At 53.0% G+C, this 18,077-nt stretch overlaps 1 protein-coding gene across 1 annotated transcript in view; it reads left to right on the top strand.

Annotated features, from left to right (window-relative positions):
* The first annotated feature begins 7,889 nt into the window (after window positions 1-7,889).
* WNT5B (Wnt family member 5B) overlaps window positions 7,890-18,077 on the top strand; it is a 75,884-nt gene continuing 65,696 nt past the window's right edge. The window contains exon 1 of the mRNA XM_054222580.1: window positions 7,890-7,952. Within this exon, the coding sequence (XP_054078555.1) occupies window positions 7,947-7,952 (6 nt within the window). The 5' untranslated portion in view covers window positions 7,890-7,946. The remainder of the gene's footprint in view (window positions 7,953-18,077) is intronic.

Below are 18,077 nucleotides of genomic sequence, written 5' to 3'. Positions count from 1 at the left end.
TATGGAGCCCACGAAATGCGGTGGTTTTCACACAAAGGCTTTATTGTCATCGGGTTGGTTTGCAGAATGATTTGTGAGCGGCGAAGCCAGGAGCTACGGAGCCCGACCTAAGCCTCGCTTACCCTCTTCAGCTCATCCTTGGGCTTTGTGGGACCCAGAAATAAAAGCAGGAAACGCGCTGTGGTTTCACCAGCTGTAAATAGTGACCGTCCCCAGGCTCTGTGAGATCCGTCCCAGGGCAGCGTCTGCCTCCGGGCAGCAGCACTAGCAATCACACGCCTGGCAGACATACATTACATGACATCCCTCCCTGCACTGCCCTAAGCCTCCCTCTGCAGCCCCGGCAGCTCTGTCCCACCCTCCCCTTCTGCGCGGTGACGTTCCCAACACCATCCAGACTCTGCCGACTGTCACGACTCCCTCGTGGCACGGTGGCACTGGTCGCACCCTCCTGGCTTGGCATCTCAGCACATTTCATTCCCTTCCCTTGCCACCTGCCAGGCCGCAGAGCGTGTACCACCCGCCCCGGAAGCCAGTTTGCGTCACCTGCGTGTCCCCGGGGCCACCCGAGCAGGGCGTCGGGCTCGTCCCCACAGCCGGGAGGTGCCCAAGCCAGCGGTGACGCAGAGAGGCACCAAGCAAGTCCAGGGAGCGGCTCTTACATCGGATTTGGGGTATTCTGCCCCCCATGCCCACCCACACAGTGCCTACAGGGCCAGGCAGGGGAGAGGGGGCTCGACCCTGTGAGCCCATCAGCGTGAGCCCACCTGTCTGCACAGTCCATGGGAAAGCTGGATGTAACGTGTGAATTGTGTTTGTTTCCTCCTTGCTCTGTGGCATTAATCCCGGTGATTATCAGGAGAATAATCCCCTCTCACCCCGTCAGTGCCAGCTCCAGCCAGAGGCCTGTCTTGCTTTCGAAGAAAGAAATTAAAGAACGTTTGAGCAACTGAAGGAAGAAATTACAAAGGGAGAAGATCAGAAAGAAGGGGGAGAGGGCAAAATAAAAAGGAAAAGGAGAAAAGAAGAGGAGAAGAAAAGAAAAAGGGAGAAAGAGAAAAGGAGGAAAAAGAAAAAGAAGAAAGAGATTAAACTGAGAAACTAGGGAGCATGTAGTGGAGTGAGGTAAACCCTTAGCATCAGCTGGGATTCCCGTGGTGCCATCCAGGGGAAGGGGCCCTGGAGGACACACATCCCCCCGCCCCAGCTGTCCCCGCCAAGGGGCCGCAGGAGAGGTGGGTGCCGGGGCTCATCTGTCCCTGACAGATCCCAGCCAGAGCCTCTCGTGTGCTTTCCCCCAAACCACCCATGGATGCTCAGCTGTTCGGGGACATCTTCTTGCCAGATTTGTGGGACTTCAGCATCACTCCACTAATCCAGAGGAAGGGGGCTGGAGGGGCAACCGCTCCCTTCTGACTGTGTAGGGCAGGAATTTGGGTTTTGTCATTCCCCTGACGGTCAGGCGTTGGGAGGAACCCTCTGTCACAGCACCCGGGGTGAACAGCCCCAGCACCGTGGCTTCAGTGTCCCCGAGCCCAGCTGCGCCCTGGGGTTGCTCCTCTCCTCAGAGGGGGATGCTCGTCCTGCCTGCAAGTGGGCAGGGGTACACTGTCACCTCCCGTGCACCCCAGCCGGCACACACGCAGGTACATGGAGACACACGTGTGCACAGCCATGCGCTGCTGCCGCTGGTGGAGCCCATCGCATGGTTGCTATCACAGACCACGTTTAATTATGCTGCGGAGCTCGTTACCACAGGAAGCAGCTGAGGCCAAGAATTAAGTAAGACTTTAGAACAGGATCGGCCATTCAAACAGACAATAAGAATATCCAGAGTTGTCATAATTCATGCCGATAAAAATTTTGGAAAGGATGTACAACTCTTCGCCTCTGGGTTTAAGCCAAGTAGAAGAGACCAAGAGACTTGGTCTGAGCGGAGGGGAGTCGGGGGGCAGATTACCTCACCGTCTGGCTATGGCCATGGCCTTGTGCCTCCCCAAAACACGTAGCCCTGGTCCTTATCAGTGGCAGGACACGGGGCTTGGTGCCCTGGGCTGGGCCCAGGGGCATCTCCTGTCCCCCTTGCCCAGCAGTGCCATGGGGCCGGGTGATGCCTATCTGCCCGAGCGAGGGAGGGATGGGGACCCTTTCCCAGCTCCATGGGACAAAACCCAACAGGGTCCTGGTCCATCCCCATGGCCACTGTGGGGACCTGGGGCAGCTCCCCCCAACTCCAGCCCACGGTCGGGGCCACCCCCGGGTTCCTGCCCAAGCTGTCAGTGATCGCTGGTGGGACTCTGCTGGTGGGAGGCTGGTCCTTCCCCAGTCACACAAGCCGGGGCTCCTCGCTGGGGGCCGCTGAGGAGGGCAGTTACAGTTTAACTCGCTCAGCCCACAGAGCCCACTGTCGGGAGCGCCTGTCTAATGATTAAAGCACTGAACGAGGAGGTATGAACTCTCCGTGCTCTCCCCAGCCTTGCTACCGACTTACGTGGAGCCAGGCAAGTCAGGACTTCACCCCGCCGCAGCCACCAGGTCTGTCTGGTTACTGCCGCGTCCTTTAAATCCTTGTGTCTTCCAGAGGTTTTCTCTTTATTTGCTTTCTTGGTATTCAGGACCCAGTAAACGGCTCGGTTCACCCCTTTGTTCAAGGACCAGGGAGGAAGGGAAAGGAGCCGCAAGGAGAAGGGCTGCAGCCATAGGAGAAAGCTGTGGAGCTCAACGTTCAGAAATGCAGCTCCAGACACTGAAACCCTTGTGGGCACCTGACGGGCTTCCCAGAGCTGCGCTTCAGAGGACCAGGCAGGCAGGGGCAAACCGGACAGAGGATAATATTTGCAGCCGCTGGGCATGAAGATGTAGCCTGACATCTCGCAGGACGGCACACATCAGCCAGCATTGCGGGCTGACTCCATCTGACCTCTGGAGCAGCTCCCCAGACAACAGCACCATCCAGACGGGGGGAGTGACTCCCAGGGATGCTGCTAGTGCATCACTGAGGTGAGGAAAAGCAAACGCACACCATGCCGTTGCTGCGTTGCCCTTTGTGCCCTGTGCCGGCGGAGGGGAAGAGCGTGCTCAGAGATATGCACCTCCAAAGGCAGCAGCTTCTGCCCATCCCGTGGAGCCCCTGTCTGGCTCCTGTCTTTTCTCAGCGGGGTGTCCCTGAGTCCAGGATGGATTTTACTTGGTGATGTCAGGCCAGATGAATCCCGGTTTAATTGACCGTGGGTGAAATCGTGCTTCGATGGTTAATGTTATACTCAGGGCTGGGAAAACGACTGCAAGATCATAGCAATTAGAGCTGGAAATGATTCAAGTCATCTAATTTATTTCCTCTCTCCCTCCTCATTGTCTCTCCCAGGGACGGGGGCAGTAAGGTTCCCAACAATACGTCTCCCTCTGCATTGTCTGGTCCTGTCTCCTTGATTCAAGGAGCGGAGGATCCACGTGTCCCTGGGGAGACAATTCCACTGCTTGAAAGACGTCAACATTAGGAAATGTTTCAGAAGTTTAGCCTATATTTCCTTTTGTGGAGTGCCACAAATTCTCAGGTCATGAGCTTTACGCCTCAAGGAAACTGGCTGCTTCCCACGAGGGCAGCAGCTGGGAATAAGGTGGTGGTTTTCCTCAGTGTTTGCAGGGGCAGGTAGAGAACATGGGGGTGGGTCAATGAAGGTTTTCACACCTGCGAGGCAGGTCAGATCAGGTAACTCATCTGGAACGAGCCCTCCTTTGGCAGAAGCTCAAGGTTACTTTTTTTTTTTCCATTTCCAGATTTTTATTCCATGAATTCCACCTTGACTCATAAAAATCTCACTGCTGCAAATGTGTCCAGTTCCTCACAACAAATTCACTCCCTTTGACTTGCTCCTACTACTGCTACTAATTCCACCACAGGAGTGTGGGGTGAGTGGTAATTAAAGGACAAAGAAAAGGTCCAACTCAATGAAAGAAGCATAGTGAGTACTCCTTGAAAGCTGTCGCAGAATGGGCATCATCTCGGCCTCAGCTCTGCCCTGCGTGTGGAGAGGACGCAGGACCATCTGCCTAGGGAGGAAGCTTATTGTGCAGATGCAACAGGGATGGAAGAAATTTCCCAGGAGATCAGAGCTGATGAGCACCACAGAAATGCTAGACTGGGCCTACATCTGTGTTAAGAAAAGTTGGAGCCACGTGGGTAACTTCCTAGTGACAAGGTCTCCTCCTTCTGAATATATTCTGCAGGGTCATGCCATTAACTGAGAGGGACCTGCGTTCCTCAGACATTTTAAATCGCTCTTCTCTGCCAAGTGAGCTGAGTATTTCCACACCTCAAACAGTTTGAGCGCTTCCCCACCCCCTTCCTGCTCACCAGCAGCAGAGGCCAGCCAGGTGAGAGACACAATATCCATTACTGTAGTAGAAGAGAAAGGACCGTGAGGGCAACTGGAGCTATAGGAATGTTTTGGCGAGAAGTAAAACTGCTTGTGGTGTCCGGGGGCTGCATGGATTAAGCGACTTTTCACAAGTGATTGGATGTAGTGTCTTCCCTGGGTGTGCTGTGACAGTGTCTCCCACTAATATTAGTCACATCCAAGAATCTGGTTGTGGAGTAAAGCCCACATCCTGACCAGTTCCAGCTGTGGACACTGCTTGTTATTAAATCAGTGAGGCTTAATCATATCAGGACATCTAAAGAACATCTGGATGACATCTTTGGCAGCTGACACTAGACAGGAGCCCCTCCTACTGGCAGCTGGTGCCCCCGGTACCTGGTGAGGCTCACTAGGGTACAAGTGCCTGTTCCTTGTCCATCCTCCTCTGTAGGTGGAGGAGTAGCTTCAGTGGAGAAAAACTACGGTATAATATTCATAGGGTGGTGTTTTGGTGGAGGATAAAGCAAACTTGTGGGACAAACCAGAGGAAAAGGCGGCAACCAACTTTTCTCCTTCCAGGAGAAAAACATCAAAGACATTTCAGCAGAGAGGACAAAGTGAGGCAAAGCAATAGGTGGTCTCTTGTCCTCACCCACCCACTCAAGCACCATGACCAACTCATTTTGTGTTTTTTGCCCTCAGCGCTGGCAGGAGTGCCAAGTCTTCCCCCTTGTGAGACACACGCCCTCCAAGATGGGCCATGCACCTCGTTACTGCTGGCTGAGGACCTCTTGCCTCTTGTCCAGCCCTTCGAGTGGCTAGCCAAGGGCCCGCTCCCACCCAGCTTTCGAGGTGTGTACCCACCTGTCCCTCCTGCCCCTTCCTGGCACCCAGCACCTCCAAGGCACTGCCAACATGCCTCCCTATGGCTCTTCTTGTCCCACCAAAGCAGGACTGGAGACAGCAAGGAAGGATTAAAGCTGCGGAAAATTCCATCTTCCTCATGGACTATGCTGAAGCCATTGCGGTCTTTCAGTAAACTGGGATCTTTTTTGAATAATCCACACAGCTCATAGCTGGAGGTTTTAAGGAGTACGTGTATTCAGTCCTGCCCATCCGTCTCTGCTCTTGGTCCTGCAGTGGCTCTGCCTTCGCCTTCTGCCACCTCTAACCCTGATGTAAGACCCCATCTCGGGGTGTGAAGCAGTGCCAGCCCCAGGATTCCCGTGAGGACCGATGAGGATCTCTGGCCTGCTGACCCGTTGCGGCCAGCTGTCCCTTGTAGCACCAAAAGTGGAAAAGCGTGTTGCTTGACAGGGCAAGCAATTTGTTACCAGGCCTCAGGTGTGTGACGCTCCCCTTCACACCTCCAGGTCCCCAAGAGGGGACCCTGCTGTTTGCCAGGGCCCCAAAGGAGCACCCTGCCCCTGCCCTCCGCAGCCTTAACGTGCAAGGTAGAAGTCTGACAGACTGGCAGGGAACAACAGCCCATATGGTAAACCGGCTTTACGTCGGAGCGAAAAAGCTGGCACCTAAAATTTCCTGCAGCCAGCTGCAATTTCAAGACTGCCTTTGCCCTCTAATTAGTTGGTATTTGCTGTACCAACTATTATCTTTCTAGTTACATAGTGCTGAGGACAATGGCTCCTTATTTCCTACCACAAACACTGGGTTACTATTTACCTCCAGCTGTACCTCCTCTATCTCCTATTCCCATTAAAGGAAAGCATCATTAATGACTACAGTGATGGGAAACACTGGAACAGTTGGTCATAAATTAAGACTCTTGGAGCCTTCAATTATTTGTACCATGTAGCCTATATTCAAACATTTACCTGCTCCTCTAAAATTGCTCACATGAGTATTTCCACTCTGAACCCGAAACGGATGCTCAAGTTTGAAACCAGGCACTTGGGTGGGGGTGTGCGCCTCAAGCTGCACTAAATCCCAGCCTGGTACAAATCTGAGTAATTCCAGGGGGCCAAATGCCTCCCTGATGTAACTCCCTTTGAATCCTCATCTTCGTGTGGCTGTGCATGCGTAGGAGCAGCAAAGCGCTCCTCGCACTGCCTACGGGGCTCTGCAGCTCCTGCCGCACGGAGACATTGGATGCCTGACGCTGTGGGGCCTGGAGATGGGGATCCTGACACAAGTGTGAATCCTGCCTTCCTTGGCTGCTGCTGAGCTGCCACCAAGCTTGGAGGCCAGGCGTGTAAATCCTACCTCCATGTGCTGAGATGCCCACCGATCCCGAGGGCAAGGCACCGCTCTCAGTTACACCAACATAAATTTGCAGCGATCTTGCTAATGCCTGTGCAGCTACTCCCCACTTTTGCCAGGAAAAGTGAGAACAGGATCTGACCGTGAATCTGTGAAGTTTTATAGGAGCAGAGGCGGGGGAGAGCCCCCAGTGTGATTCTTGGTGTTGCAGGCAAGGGATGGATGTGCCTGTTGAGATCCAGCCCTATCAAGAGCTTCATGCAAGCTGTGCATTGCCTCTTCTGCCAAACTTTGCCAGCCTCTTCTAACAGGCTTTGCCTCATTTGCACCTTCCCTGCAACACATCCCTGCCCGCACTGGGAGCCAGATGCCAAAAATCCCCACTCGGATGAACCAGAGGGTCACCAGGTCAAAACCCTTCCTCTGGCCAGAGCCAGAACCACCATTGCCCACGCCAGAGGGGCTCTGGCTTACAGCACGTTGGTTCCTGGGCCAGGGGCCACACGGACAGGGTGCCCATGGGGAGGATGGTAGGGCACGGTGCTGTCTGCTGCTCAGGACGGTGGCGAGCTGGGCGCTTAGGGACGGCGACCGGGGAGGGAGCGACCACCGCGGAGGTGCGCTGGGAGCGACCCACGAGTGACCGAGAGCCCCTGCGGGGGATGCGCTGCCGGCCACGGGCGAAGCGGCAGGGACCGGAGGGCTGCAGGGACCGGAGGGAAGGAGCCCGCCCGGTCCCCGCGGCCACCCCGCAGCTGCACGGCGCTGCCCGGGGGGTCTCCTCCGGCCCCCTCTGCCGCCCAGCGCCGCGGCGCTTCCCTCCGTCGCCCTGCCCACCCGCCGGCACGGGGTTCCCCCGACGGCGGCGGGCCCGCACATCGCCCCCCCCGCCCGCCCCGGCGGGGGAGGCCGCCGCGCCCCCTCCAGCGAGCCCCATCCCGGCGGCGGCGGCGGTGCCCGCGGCGGGGCGGGCGCAGGGCGCGGGGGGCGGGCGCGGGGCGGGGGGAGGCGGGGCGGAGGCGGCCGGAGCCCCCGGGATCCGCCGGCACCTCCCGGGCCCGGCACTCGCCGCCGCCGCCAACTTCGGCCGGGAGTCGCTCTCCGGTGCCACCGTTCCCGGAGCCCAAGCGCCGCCGCGGCGACGGGGAGGGCAGCGCCGGCAGCCTCTCCCCCCGCTCCCCTCTCGCTGCCGGCGGGGGGCTCGGCCAGGCGCGGCGACGGGGCCGCGGCCCCCGGGGCAGGTGCGTCCCCTCGCGGTCTCCGGCCGCCGCGACGCCGCACCGAGGGGCGCGGAGCCCCGTGCCCGCCGCGGCCGCCCGCTCACCTGCCGCCGCCGCCGCCGCCGCCCGGGTACGCGGCGCCCGGGAGATGCAGGTAGGAGGCGGCCCCGGGCCGCGGCGGCGGGGAGGGCGGCGGCGGCGGGGGGAGGAGGCCGGGGGGCGGGAGGCGTTTCGCCGTGCCGGGCGGCGCGGCTTCCCGGGCCCGTCCCGTCCCGGCGCCGGGCGCCTCCCCGGGCGCTCCCCGAAGGGGCGGGAGGCGGCGGGGGCAGAGCCCGGGGAGTCGCTGCTTTCTCCCCGCCCGGGAGCCACGGCCGCCTTTCGCTGCCGACCCCCGGCGGCGCCCCCGGCCCGTCACGGCCGTCGGTCGGGGCAGGGCAGGGGCCGCGGGGGGCCGCGGGGATGGGGCGGTCCGGGCTGCGCGGAGCCCCCGCGGAGGGCGGCCCCGGCTGGGGGAAGGGGCCGTCGGGGGGCCGAGCCGCGGCCGCCGCCGGGCAGCAGCCCCCGGGCGAGCCACCCGCGGCACGGAGCCCCGGAGGGGCGAAGGGGGCACGGGGCTAGGGCCGGTTGTGGGGTGGCCTTGTCGGTGGTACTGCGTCGGGAGAGACCTGCTATGGCAGGAGAGATGCTGCCCGGTCGTGAGGGGCCGTACTCTGGCACGAAGGACGTTGCTGGGGTGCGAGAGATGCTCCTCTGGGGTGGCAGATGTTGTGCTGGTAAAACAGATGTTCCTCGGGCATGACAGACACGAGTTTGGCAAAACAGATGTTATTCTGGTAAGACGGACGTTACTCAGAGAGGAAGGACGTTACTCTCGGGTGAGGGCCCTTTCCCTGAGAGTGAGCACAGCAGCTTTCCTGAGCGCATCCAAGCCCACGCCGTCCTTCTCACCGACGTGCCTGCGGTGTGGCACCATGTGCCGTCGTGGGCTATGGCATGTGACGTGGGAGAAGGCGCTTGTGCGTGTGGAAATGCAGAGGAGTAGCAACGGTGTGCGTGGTACAGGGCATGAGCATCCCAGTTATGTCCGTAACAAACACGCTGTTTCATGAAACTTGTTTTGTTTTGGGGTTGGTTTTTTTTTTTCTGGGAATTAATGGTGTAATACTTCCCTTAGTGGTATGGGTAAAATAACTTCCCCAAACACATTTTCATGTGCTGTGACGCCCTTTGTTGCCCCATGTTTTTTGTACTTCTCTGCCACCGGATGAACGTCGCTGTCGGTCTCACTCTCCGACTTTTACCTGCCTCTTAATGCTTTCCTGCCTGCACTCTCTGGCGGGTGATCATTGTCACCTTTGCTCTGCTGCCTCCGTCCATCTACTCACCTGTTCTTTTTTGGGGTTGGTTTTCTTTGACGGTGCTGTTTCTCACACATGTACCAGCATTTATGTTATATCATTTTCTTCATAACCAAAACCTCGGGTGCATGTGCATCCCGTTCCTCATGTGCACCTGCATGTTTCCGATATAATCTGTTGTACCATGCTTCACCCGCACATGTGGGCTGTCTTGCACCGATGCACCCGTCTGCCTACACGTTGAGGGCTCTTTCCTTTGCCCTTTATTTGCGCTTTTGAGTCTGCACAGCCTTGGGCACACACGTATTTATGGGCATACAAGGTAACTCCTTCCTTTACGCTCATCTTCATCCGTATGTCCCTTTGGAGCTTTTCTGGTACATGCATATGTCTAACATCTCCCCCACCCTCCCCTGCAGGTGGGAGGTCTGCAGGGGGGCACCAACACTCAGGCATAAGCCTGTTGTGTCCCTTCCTTCCCACATTTGCTGTTGGGCACCGACACATGAGCTGAAGTGACCGCTTTTTCTGGTGGTGGCAGGTTTAACCTGTGGGTGCCTGTCGTCTGTCACAGGCACAGATGCTGTTGTAAATGCAGAACCAAGTTGGGTATGTGCTCTTCTTCCCAAAAGAGAAAGAAGTGGGCTTTCTCAAAGCTGGCAGTAGAGACAGACTCCTCTTAAACCAGTGTCCTGTGTGTGGACACCTGGGTTAATCCAAGGTGAAGGCTGGGCGCTGCAGGAATTCAGGTGGAATTTTTTTACCCCAAGCATCCAACCTATGGGATAAGTTGCCACATGTGGCAAGTGAAGCTATCGTCTCAATGACGCGGGGTTTTTTTCCCTCCTCCTTTAAAGAATTGAGCCGAGTATATGAAGAGAAAAGCATGAGGTTGAACGGCCAGTGTGGGGTAGGAGGCAGAGCTGGAGAGGAGAGCTGGCCTCATTCCAGCCGTGGGTTTCCTCTGCTCGCTCGTATTTCTGTGCCCAGGAGAGTCTGCGAGAGATTCCTCCCTTTTGGAAACAAGTCCTTCCCTAGCTCCTTCTGTGCCTTTGGTATTAGCACACCTCTCCTCTCGGCGGCTGTAAGCAGCCCGTGTCCTTTCCCCTGTCTCTAGTGCACGTACAATGAAAATGTCCTTCCGTGTGTGACTAACCTCTGCTTAGGGAAAGCTGAAATCGTGGCTGCAGGCTCTCAGCCCTGGAAAGTCTTCTCTCTTGGCCTCTTCCCTCTCAATCTGCCAGAAATCATGGCAGCAGTTGAAAAAAGAAAAATGGAAGTTTTGAAAGAGCTGGGTCTAAAAAGTTGGGGGTTCCTATTTTTTTTTTTTCATGTCGTAAGGTATGTCCCAATTGTATTTTCCAGACGTAATCTGCAAAGACCAGAAACAGACCTTTTTAAAGAAAAATTCACATTCTTGTATAATGAAGCCTTCAGGAGCTTGGACTTTTAGGAAGAGATCAAATATTGTGAAATTAAAAAAAAAACAACAAAAAACCAGAATAAATCAGTGCAGTCACCTTTAATGCTATTTGCTCCTTTCTCTAGCCCAGTAGGTCTCTGTTTCTGGATTGCTTCAGATGTTGAGTCTTTTGTCCTGAAGTTGTTGGGTTTGGGTTTCAAGGCGCGCAGGGAAACCAGTTCTTTTCTGAAAACTGCATGATTGCTCATTTAAATGAATATAAATTGTTGCTATTCATAAGATCTTTTTTCTAATGGCTGATCAAAGTTCAAGTGAAAACCATTTCATCATTTCCAAATTAATTGGACACACACACACAATAAGCATTTCAGGGAGACTTTTAAACACAGAACTGTTAAAATCAGGATGCGGATGGCCAAGGCATGTTGTCATGTAAGGCAGGGCAGTCCGTGATTTTCTTCCATTTTTTGCAGCGAAAGGGACCTTCACTTGCTGGAAGACGGCATACAGACTTCATTAAAACTGAAGGCAGTGTGGAGAAGAGTCACAGGAATTTTTCCTGGGCTGGAAAAAAATCCTTTTCTAATGGGAAATTTAAGGAATGTGGACCTAGGTAGCGTTTCAGAAAGAAAATTAAGAGGTAGCGTGGTGCGATACCTGAGTGCTTTCAGCAGCGCTGAGAGCAGCTGGTACTTGGAGAGCTTTCTAATTCAAGAGGAGAACTTTGTGGACAGGCGTTTAAGCTCTATACGTTCACGTTAGAAACAGATGATGTTTGTAACAGCAGGGTGATTAAGCAGCGGAACAAAGGCAACGTTAGCTCCGCCAGCTTTTAAAATCTTCACATAAAGACCGTGTCTTTTTTGGAAAAGATGCTCTACTGGAGCCCGCCAGTTCTTGGGCTTGCTACCCAGATAACTGGCGGAGACCGTATGGACAGAATTACAGACGAGACCAGACCCTGTGATCCGCCGCCCCCTTCCAGGCTTTGGCTTAGGACCTGATAGAGCTTACGCAAGCCGTCCCCCGGCTCTGCGGGAGGCAGAGCAACGGGGTCACTGAAAGCAGATTGTCGCTTTTCAGCGCGGCTGCTTCCACGGAGCAGGGATGCTCTCGCGGGCCTTGCGATTGCACGGTCCCTCTCCACGTAAAGTGCTTTTGCAGGGGGACCCTGTTGTAGATGGCAGGCTGTTCACGTGTGGGGATCCTTCGCTTGTCCTTGGGAGCGTGAAACAGGCGGGGAGGTTTTTGAAGGCTTGCAGCGCGGGGAAGGGAGTTCTGTGTGACCCCTCCGGTCCTTGGGGCCTGGGCTCAAGCTAGAGTTTGGCTGAGTTTGCAGAACTTTAACTCCTTCTTCTTGCATTAAGTGTCCCGAGCAATCGCCAAGCCTCTTCTTTGGCTCCTTCCTCCCTCGGAAAGGGAGCTCAGCAGGGCGCTGGCACCCAAATGGCTACACTGTCACTGTGGTCCCCTGTTTCTGGTTGGGTTTTCCCTGGCACTTTTCCTTTGCACGGTCTCCATGCTCCGAGTGTGGCGGGGATGCGGCTCCCCTTGGGCTGCCCTGTCCTGCAGGCTTCTCTCAGCTGCTCTCCCACTTTCCAGGGATGCTGCCCGGCAGGGACGTGCTTGGAGTGAATGATGGGGGGGGGGAAAATGTCCATGAAGTCAGGCGCTCCCCTACCTGCTCGCCCCCAATAGCCCTATTCTGGGGTGCCCCCGCCCATGGCTGCAGCCCCCCAGCAGGTTTTTTTTTGGGGGGGAGGGTCCTGCCCCAGGGGCCGGGCAGCAGCAGACGGTGAGGGCTGTGTGAACCCTGGTCTCTTCCCCTCGGTATGTTTACCTGTCTAAATTTAACTCCCCAGCCAGCTTCGTCCATCCTAAGCCGACCTGTTCTCTTGTGGCTGAGCTGCGGCTCTGGCTCCTGCTGCAGCGTTTCCTGGCTGCCTGGGGCTGGCGGTTTGCTGCTCGCTCCCTCTCTCCGGCGGATGCTGGCTCTTTCGAGGGCCCGGGCAAGCCAGTCCTCCCCGCTTTGTAGGTTTTATTTTTAAATCTGGTTGCGCCGAAAGGGACCAGACAGCCCTCGGGACTGGAGGGTCCCTTGTTCCCTCATCCCCAGTTGCTCTATTTACTCTGCAGTGAGCTTCAGGAAATCTCCCCTTGTCCCACAGCGTTTTTTGTTTTTTTCCTTCTGGCTCTGGTTGCTCCCAAATGGAGACCAGGCAGGCTGAGGAGCTCCCTGGCCATCTCTAAAGGGACGGTGCCTCTTTCTGCCCCTGTTGGGACTGTGGCCGTGGGTCAGTAGATGCTTCCCCACGGATGTGTCTTCATCGTGTCGCTTTGTTCAGAGCTGGGCTTCCCCAAGCTGGCTTTCGTCCCAGTCTGCTTAGGAACCGAGTGAAGTGCCCCTCGGCTTCAGAGGAGCTGGAGGGAGGGAGAAGCAGGGGAGATGGAGCACTCCTGTTCCTGTCAGGCTGGACAGAATTTGCTTCCTTTAGTTTCAGAGTTTGGGACAGTAAATATGGTCCAACCTGGCAGCCGCCTTCGTCTAAATAAAACCATCGGGATCAAACCATTCGTGTCCTGCATAACCCTGCAAGAGACCCCTAATTGATCTCTGCTTTTCCGGGCATGCCTGCTCGTCGTGTAGTTAATGCTGTGGTCTACCACATGAAAGCGATGGTTTGAATCCTGGCCGCCTCTGTCACTCTTTGAGCTAACCCGGTGGCCTTGTGTTTAATACTCTCGTATTCAGAGGAGAGGTAACGAAGGCCAAGGTTTGCAGCAATGGCTAGTGTTGTGGGGTATCCGACCTGAAATGCTGTCAAAGGTCCCGATTTCTTTTCCGAGGTTTAGCTATTTCTGACGCTTGGGCAGGCTTAAGTAGCCTGGACTTCATTACTCAAAATGACTAGTCCATTTTGCAAACCCTCATCTCGGGATCTGGAGCAAAAGGAGGCAAAACAAAATGAGATAAAATAATGCACAATATAGGTCTCTAGCAGGGATTCTCAAATGCAGTGAGGCTTCCTAGAGTGGGAATCAGTTCACGGCTGGAGAGCTCATGGCGTTGTTGCATGCAGAGATTTGAAAAAGAGTTCTGGGTTTAGTTCAATTTGTGGTTTTTCGACAGCTCATGGGAAAGGCTTGAAGGGTTTGATAGTTTTATCTTAGGGGGGAGGGAAAAGGAGAGCAACACTGTAACTTCACAGATGCAGAGATTTGTGTATATATATATGAAGTTTAAGTCTTATTTTATTTGAGGCATTAGGGGAAAATATGTTTTCTGTAAACTCTCCCATCTCCGTTGGAGATGAAGGAGACTGGAGTGGTTGGGTGGAGCCTGTATTTTGGGTTGGTTTTTTCATCATTAAGGGCAGAGGGTTAACAAAAGTCATACCAATACTAGCATTTCAGTGGTCTCCCTAAATTTATCTTCCTTTTCCAATTGTTCTCTGTTCAGCTTCTTGGCTGGCTTGGTATCATTGTTTCACTGAGTCCTGAAGCATTGTAGCACCTCTATTATGGACAAGTTGGAGTTCTAAAGCAAATTAAATGAGACTCTCCCTTGCTTAGCTGTGAAAACATTTCTGAGCTTTGTTATGCATCAGAGAATGGCAAGAGAAACACATGAGCCTGAATATGTCTTCATTAATGGAACATTTCTCAGAAAAAGTCATTTTGTGACTGTCGGGTTCATTACTCTCTGAGGTGTTCCTAAGTACGCTGAAGTTGTCTCTAATAGTAAAAAATTGATACTGTACAAAAGGCAATGAAGTTCGTTTTTTTTTTCCTCCTCTTTTTACTGATAGAGCAATTCTAGAAGTTTCCTTATTATATTCCGTGGCCCAGATTTGTTAATAATTACTGTAAATATTGGTCCTGGCAGAATGTCAGGGTTTTGTTTAGTAAATATTTTGCCATTATCTATTCCGTGTCACGGATGGGAAGGTTTGGAGTATCCTGTGACTGTCATCACTGTCGATTCTGCCCGGCTTTGCATCCTCAAAAACTAACTGGAGCTTTACAATCTTGTATCGAGATGATGCAGATATTTATGGGGTAGCCCTGTTAGTCTACACGCTGTCGTGGAGGCTTCTGGTTTTGCACCAACATGTGAGCTCTCGCTCCAGTGCGTGGTGGGTACGAACCAGATTTCTCACCGACATCTGCAGCCTTGTGGGTGACTGCAGCTGTTTTTCCACCTGCGGGGATTTTGCAGCCTGCCATACAGGTAGAGCGCGAGCGAGTGCTCCTGTGAATTATGACCAATTACCTGTCCCAGTTTCTTTTCTAACTATTCCCCATTTCCACCTATTCTTAACAAGCTGTCCGGGAGTTTTGCCAAAGTACAAAATGAACTTCTATTAATTTTTTATTAACGGCAAGAAAGTTTTCAGCTGGCTAAGCTTGGTAAGTGCAGCACTGTTTATGTTCAGCTTTTACTGTAGCTGCACAGGCTCTTTCAGCATCTCTGCCTTTTTCCAAGGAGCCTGTCAATCCTGAAAGGCTCAAGAGCTGGTTGTCTTCACCGTAGCATGCTGAGGTGATCTAAGAGTGGGTCTGTGTTTCTGCACGACTGTGGCGCTCCAATGGCATAAAACCCCATTGCACGTAACAACCAAACCTTCTGTCCGCGAGGCATGTAAAACTTATATATCTTCCAAGAAAATGGTGCCAGCTAGGTCAGACTCGCAAATCTGCGACTATCACTCTGATCAACCTCTGTCTGAGTTTGGCTGTTTGTGTTAGGTCCTGTCTATGCCAGGGCAGTGCCAGCCCGGCTTTTCTGCCCACGTAGCTGAGACACCTTTCCAAAGACCATGGATGAAGGTAAAAACAGCTCCTTCCATGCGCACAGCTGTGGCCACGCGGGCATCTTTGTTAGCACAGCAGTGTTCACCAAGGTGTTGGGAGGCATGTGGTTTTATTACATTATTTTTTGTACTCCGTGAACTAACAAAGTTTTATGGGGTAAACTTGATAGTCTGGTCCGGGCCCTACTTGTAGACGTAAGGTAATGTTTCTAAGTCAAGCATAAAACCAAGCTACAAGCAATAGGAAAAGTGATTACATTTAGACAGAGCTGGTTTGTGTTAGCTAAGTCTAAATTTGGCTTGCGGACAAGGCTGAACTAGGAAATGTATTTTCAATACATTGGAGATGAGGCTCTGTCAGTTCGTTGCCACTTTTGGTAAACTTGTGTGAGACCTGATTTGGTGAACGTCGTTCCTTCCTGCAATTGATCTTAGGCTGAGCAGATTGAAGGTGACCAAGTGCTGCTCACCATCACAGGATGCCTCTGAGCTGGCATGGACCGCTTTGCCTGTCACCTGTACCAATTCCTGCACCTCCTGGAGGCAGCAGGGAAGATTGTCCTCTTATTTCACAGCCGCTCCACTAACTCATTCTTCCTCCTGGTAAAAGAGGCTGTGATCTTCACAGAGCCCAAAACCTTCATCCATAGCCAGGGAAGGATTATCCAGCGGACCTGCAGTGCAAGAGGACATGTGTACACTGGCTTGCAGCGTATGCTGGAGCTGGACCAGGGGTGGGGAAGGATACAGCCCTGTGGAAACTGTGGCTTATTCGCATCTTGGGGCAGGTGTCAGAGACAGCTGTGGACTGGGCATAGCTTTCTAAACTCGGTTTGGGATTGAAAGAACTCAAAAGCAACGTGCGTTCCCAAGCAATGGATTGTCATGCAGAAGGTCAATCAATCTAGCAGGTGCTGGGCTGATCTTGAAAGCCTCGGAGTTGCTTGAGCCCAATCCATTCCCTGTCTGGGTCTCAGGCAGATGTTGCTGGTCTGCTCAGTAACGGTTGTGACTCCACCTAAATATGTCTTACTTTTCCCTTCAGCTCCTCTGCCTGAATGTGTAGGAACCTTTGGCTTTTAATAGTGACATCATCACATCACATTCATCACTTGATCCTGTCACCCCTTCCTTGGCAGTGCTTTTTGTCAGTGTACCTCAGCATCGTGCTGAGTGGATCTTCCAGACTGCCTTGATGACTTGTAATCTGAGGTCCTGCATCTGTGACTGGCCACCATAAATTGACTTGCTGTGTGGCTTTTGTGCTTCGCAGACCTGCACGTTCATAGCCATTGTCTCGTGTGTCCTAAGCAGCCAGACAGTAGTGGCACAGTTGCCTTTTCGGTCAAACTTTACAACTCCATGTTTGGGATATACTGCTTTCTCTCATTGTCCTCTCTTCCACCGAAAACTCTGGCTGGTTATTTCTGCAAAGGGCAGAGATTGCCGGTAGTTGTACATCTGCCTAGAGATGTCTTCAGAAACGTTGTGGATTCCTAGGGTTCAAGTTAGGCTTTTGTTTGTGTTTTTCTGCAAAGAATTAATATTAAATAGGTAACAAGTGATTAGAGGCAATCTTATGTTTTCAGAGTCCCATCTGCCTTTTCCTTTCCAAGGTTTTGCAAAGCAGACTTTTGGAAAGAGGCCTGTAATCTTGTATGCTGATGAAGAGATGCTGCTTTGGAGGACATCCAGGAGTATCCTCGGACCCTACCCCTCATCTGGGTGCAGAAATGGGTTCCTGTTTGTCCAGTGCTCATCTGACGCTGTGGACCCTTTCCCCTGAATTAAAATCTGTAATTGCCCTGTAATATTTCAGCTTCCTAAATTAAGTCTGGGTGCAGGTATGCCAAATTCCTGGACTTCTATAAGGAATCTCTGGTGTGCCCCCGGGGTGGATATGGCCATTGTGGACATCCATGCGCTTGGAGCAAATGCCCAGTCCTCAAGCAGCAAAACAAATAAATATGGCGCTGGTAAAATAAAAAGGCTAAATAAAAAGGCTTTCATAAGAAAACATGGTTTGGTCTAAATTGAAATTTTCAGAAGAAAAACATATTTTTCCATAGTGATGTTTCAAAACCTAACGATTTCTGTTTCCAATTGACATTCAGACTTAAGTGTCATTTTAAGTGGAAACCTGAAACAAGAGTTTAAATTTAAGGTCAACATCCCAGAACCTCTTGTTTTGGATCAGCATTTCATTTTGAATGTTTTGTTTCTATCAATAATATCTTGGGCTTTTTTTCACCCCTGCATTTTCAAATCAAAAGCATTTGGAATTGTTCATGGCATGAAATAGTATAATATTTTGACCTTTCATCCTTATTTGGGACGCAGGCAAATGTTGAAATCCCAGCCTTTCTTGGGGAACAGAGATTCCATTCTCCAACCAGATCCACAAAAGTATATTTCCACTGGTTTTGCTGGCCGGCTACTTCAATACTTTGTGTGTGATGACTTGTAATTCACTGCAGATTGGATCGGTGGTGTGTCCACATGGCTGGTCTGAGCTGGAGAAGCTGAGGGCAGTTAATCTTTCGTGCTCTGTGTTGTGCTTTCAAATCGATATCCAGATTTCTTTCCCAAGATAAATTTTCCGTTCTAACCAGCGTTTGGTAGTGCACCGCGCAGCTGCCTGATACATATTCCGTGCATGGATGGGGACTCTGCTGCTCTCTGAG

The sequence above is a fragment of the Rissa tridactyla genome, chromosome 1 (assembly GCF_028500815.1).
Source record: "Rissa tridactyla isolate bRisTri1 chromosome 1, bRisTri1.patW.cur.20221130, whole genome shotgun sequence".
Taxonomy (NCBI): Eukaryota; Metazoa; Chordata; class Aves; order Charadriiformes; family Laridae; genus Rissa; species Rissa tridactyla.
This window is presented reverse-complemented; position numbering and strand designations above follow the sequence as displayed.